Source organism: Bidens hawaiensis, unplaced genomic scaffold, assembly GCF_021521415.1.
Source record: "Bidens hawaiensis isolate Kalapana, Puna unplaced genomic scaffold, B.hawaiensis_p1.1 tig00024436_1, whole genome shotgun sequence".
Taxonomy (NCBI): Eukaryota; Viridiplantae; Streptophyta; class Magnoliopsida; order Asterales; family Asteraceae; genus Bidens; species Bidens hawaiensis.
In genome coordinates this window covers 195391-200499 of record NW_027505044.1, presented here as the reverse complement: position 1 = coordinate 200499, position 5109 = coordinate 195391, and the positions used below count along the sequence as shown (strand labels likewise).

Below are 5109 nucleotides of genomic sequence, written 5' to 3'. Positions count from 1 at the left end.
TGAAAGGTTAGCCATATCCGATGTTAGGGACTAACATAAAATCATTAGACTAAAAATATAGTTTCTTAAAAAAATATATCATATACGTAATATGAACATACTATGGTTCATAGAATTAGTTCATAAGAAAAAAAAAGAAGAATATACTTAAAGTTTAAGATACACATAATTCATAACTATAAATTCCAGAACTTATATTTTTCATATTGTTTGATACTTTGTATATATTAGAATTCTTTTTCATATATCTATAATATATATAAACGAAAACCCTAAAATCCTACATGTCATGATGTGGTTGCTCCTCCTTTTATGGAAGTCACCAGATTGTTTGATTTTTAAATAGAGACCTCTTATTGATTTAACCCAAATTCATGGGTATGGGTCTTATCAAAACCAGGTAGCTCTTAAACGGGTTATAACATCTCATTAAATTAAAAATTAATCTTACCAATTATTTGATATGAAAATCCTATAAAATAGGGATATACTAAAATTTAATATCCAATTTAAAAAGAAAAAGATATTATTTATAATTAATAAACAATTATATAGTAAAAAACATAAGCGGGTCATGGGTCACCAAATCCATATAGCTTTTAAACGGTTTATAACATATCATTTATTTATAAAACTCTTTTATCATCAAACCCTAAGTATATTATTAACTTTCTTACAATAAAGAAAATTAAAATCCAAAAAATAAATATTAAAAAACGAAAAATGTAAAACAACCATTCTCTGAAGCCATCAGATTGCTTTATTTGTAAATGAAGGTTTCTCACGCATTTGACCCGAATTCACGGGTAAAGGTCTCACCAAACTCAGATAGCTCTTAAACGGGTTATAACATCTCATTATATTAAAACTTAATCTTATAAAATATTTGATATGAAAATCCTATAAAATAGGGATATACTAAAAATTAATATCCTATTTTATTTTTTTAAAAAATATATTATTTGTAATTAAGAAACAATTTTATAATAAAGAAAATAAATGGGTAATGGGTATCCCCAAACCCAGATAGCTTTTAAACCGGATTATAACATATCATTTATTTGTGAAACCATTTTATCATCAAACCTCAAGTGTATTAATTATTAACTTTCTTATAATAAATATAATTAAAATTCAAATATACATATATAAATATTAAAAACGAATAATATAAAATAACCCCAGTAATACAGAGGATAAAATCTAGTATTTGAATATTAGAATTCGGATTTTAATTTAAACAAGTCAGACAAGCGAGCCAACAAATTAACAAGTGACTTTACTTTGACTCGGTCACAACTCATTTACAGACGAGCCAATTTTATACACCTTATATTTTTACATGACTAGCCCACTAGCTTTTTATACAACCCGATTACTCAATCAGTCATACCCAGATCCAAGTATCGTTTTTAGACTTTTTCATGGACAAAAATCGAAAATTAGTTTTGATGATGACGTGTCACCACACACCCCAAATCAAATATATACATACAAATCAGCCTCGCCCAGCTTCAACCGTTTTTTCCAATTTAAAACAATAAAATTAAGAAACTTTCAGACATGTTAATATCCAAGGAAGGGTTTATGTCATCTTTTTCCTCAAACTTTCTTATTAATCATCTTTCATAACTTCAATACACAATCTTTACTTCTCCTTTTTGTGTTCAAGTTTTATATCTTTTTGACAGATTATGGTAGCAGATGCTGTTGTGTATCTATGGAAAAGAATCAAGAAGATTCCTTTGTGGGTTTTGTTCCAAGACACAAGGTAACAATTCTTGGAACAAAAAGTTTGGATTTTTAAACCGGGTTTTATGAATTTAGGATGTTATGATCAAATATGAAAATTTTGTGTTTTAGGAGTGTTTTTAGCAAGGATGAGTTGAATTTGGAAATTGCGAAGATCGCGATCCCTGCGATATTGGGTTTAATGGCAGACCCTATTGCTTCTTTGATTGACACTGCCTTTATTGGTCATTTAGGTTAGTAGTTGTATTTACTAAGTTAAGTTTAATATAGGGATTTGGTTGATGTAAGATATTAATGTTTTGGATTGTTATAGGACCGGTGGAGCTTGCTGCGGTTGGGGTTGCTATAGCTGTTTTTAATCAAGCATCAAAGATTGCTATATTTCCACTTGTTAGTGTCACAACTTCTTTTGTAGCCGAAGAAGACAGTGCCACGAGTTCAAATTCAAGTGTTGATGATATTGAGTTAGAACCGAGGTCGAGTTTAAATAATGAGAAAATGTTATTGCTACCGAAACATGGTATGATTTTGTTTGTCAGGTGATTTGCTTTTTTAACTTTCATATTATTAAAATGTTATTGGGATTTGACTAGAGAACATGAACAAGATGTTGACTAATGTTGACCAAGTGGAATACAAAAGAAGACATGTGTCATCAGCTTCTTCGGCTTTGTTGATAGGCGCAGTGCTTGGTTTGATCCAAGCATTTTTGCTCATTGTCTCTGCAAAACCATTGTTGTATTATATGGGCATAAAATCTGTAAGTTTTGGGTTTGTTTAAATTTTAAAGTCAAAATTACCTAATTGCTCCTTTTTGATGTTATTGATTAGCTAATGTAATTTATGGCTTAGGATTCTCCAATGTTAAGCCCGGCCTACAAATATTTGACCTTACGGTCCCTTGGTGCACCAGCTGTCCTTTTGTCATTGGCTATGCAAGGAGTTTTTAGAGGGTTCAAGGATACAAAAACACCGTTATATGCAATCCGTATGTGTTTTTTATATTATGTACTAAAAGTTTTGCTAAAGGTGGGAAAATGAGCGGGTCAAGTAACAAGTTGGGTAATCGGTAAAAACGTGTTGTGTTGACCAAAACACCTTTTGTCCAAAATATCTAACTTTATGAAACTAATTAGTAAGTCAAATATGATTATGGAAGTTATGTTATTTTATCATAATCTATTATTTTGAACGACATGATGTTAAGAGGTTTTATGCATTAAAATTACCCTTTTGAGCACTTTCTTTAGTTTGACGTGTTTGATCTATTAGACGTAGGGATAACCCGAATTGAGTAAAACAACCAAAATTCGATCATGAGCAATGTTGACAACAAAACATTGCAATATTCATGTGACACATGGTGCTTCAGTATTGATATATTACACAAATGAAGTAACACCGTTTTTGCATTTAGTGATCGGAGACATAGTGAATATCATTCTGGACCCGATATTGATATTTTTATTCAAGATGAGGGTCACGGGTGCAGCCATTGCTCATGTTTTCTCCCAGTAAGCGTTATACTTTTAGTTAATTAAATTATTTTGCATTATTCTGTGCTCTCGTTTTCATTACTTGCATACTTATTTGAAGGTACTTGATCTCGGTCATACTCTTATGGAAGTTAATACAACTAGTTGACCTTTTGCCACCTAATATCAAGGATTTGAAACTTGGTCGGTTTTTGAAAAATGGTAAGCATTATTAGTTGACTTTTAAAGTCAAACTTTGGTTATCCCATTTATTCGTTTAGAAATACATACATTTTGACTTTTAAAGTCAACCTTGTTGGATTCAGGATTTCTATTACTGGTGAGAGTGATGGCTGCCACGTTTTGTATCACGCTGGCGGCATCGTTGTCGGCCCGGCTAGGATCGACCCAAATGGCTGCCTTCCAAATTTGCTTGCAGATTTGGTTAGCAGCCTCTTTGCTGGCTGATGGTTTGGCCGTAGCTGGTCAGGTAAAGCCAACTTTGCGTTTTGCAATCAAACTTTGCATTTGTCAAATTCTAAAATTTTAAGGTTTTTTGATGATTTTAGCAACGATAAAGTTTAACTACATAGAATGTTATAAAGCTTATCATATTCATGATCGTTTTCTTTAAGTTCAAACAGACTCAAGATCAAATTTTGAAACTGAAATTCACCGATTTGACTCAAAAGTCAAAGATCAATAGTGAGATGATTTTGTGTCATTTTTGCAGGCAATCCTTGCAGGTGCATTTGCAAGACAAGATTATGAGAGTGCCAAGGCAACTGCTGGTCGTGTACTTCATGTGAGTTTGACTTTGACTTTGACTTTTACATTGACTCTGACCTTTTTGATTTTGTTATGTTTTCACTTTATGCAGTTAGGTTTGGTTCTGGGACTCATTCTCTCAATTATTGTTGGTGTTGGGTTACGTTTTTCATCGGGAGTGTTCACGAAAGACATTAACATTTTGCAGATTATGAGTTCAGGCATACCGGTATCTATATGCCCCCTTTTTTCTATTATTTTTCTTTTAATTTATAATTTCAAGCTTATACTATAGTTAACAAGATTTGGCCCATCAGCTTGTTGCAGCAACTCAACCGATAAATTCGTTGGCATTTGTCTTCGACGGAATTAATTATGGCGCGTCTGATTTTCGTTACTCCGCCTTCTCAATGGCAAGTTTACAGCTTCTTGCTTTTCTGATTTCCAAATATGTAAATAAATTAAATTTATTGATTTCTTTTTCAGGTTTTGGTAGCATTGGCAAGTGTCATGTGCTTATGGTTACTATCTTCATATTATGGGTTTGTGGGCATATGGGTTGCATTATCTATTTTCATGAGTTTACGAGCGATGGCTGGTGTTTGGAGGATTGGAACCGCAAGTGGACCGTGGAGGTTTCTTAACGTATATTAGGTTCTTTGTATCATATAGAAGTAATCAATTGTTTTGAGATTATGCAAAGTTTTGTTTGTTTTTGTATATAAGCTTAATTGATTTATATTTTGTTGGTGGAACACTATAATGTTATGTTTATTTTACCAAGTAGATGAACAATCATTCTCATTTATGTTGAATTGATGTAACATTAATTCATACTTGAGCTTATTGTGACAACCGGTAATTTCCCAAACCCATAAGCTAAGTAATCAACCTAATAATTAGGTGATTGTAAATATTAAGCGCGTGCATATGTTATGTGCGCCCTGCGCGAGCGCGCCATGTTAGTCAGCGCGTGCAGTTGTTATGTGCAACCTGCGCGAGCGCACCATGTTAAGAACCAGCGTGAGCATATGTTATATGCGCCATGCGTGAATGATTTGGCTTTATGTTTTCATGTAACTTAAACATTATGTTGTCTATGGGTTGACCATCC

General features: G+C 32.6%; 1 protein-coding gene across 1 annotated transcript; it reads left to right on the top strand.

Annotated features, from left to right (window-relative positions):
* The first annotated feature begins 1638 nt into the window (after positions 1-1638).
* Positions 1639-4649, top strand: LOC143610149 (protein DETOXIFICATION 42-like). Its single transcript, XM_077084710.1, has 12 exons — positions 1639-1771; positions 1864-1985; positions 2066-2272; positions 2346-2512; positions 2605-2740; positions 3170-3266; positions 3349-3449; positions 3554-3717; positions 3961-4032; positions 4108-4224; positions 4313-4408; positions 4482-4649. Exons 1-12 carry the CDS (start codon positions 1695-1697, stop codon positions 4647-4649), a joined length of 1524 nt encoding a protein of 507 aa, XP_076940825.1. The 5' UTR covers positions 1639-1694.
* Positions 4650-5109: the final 460 nt, after the last annotated feature.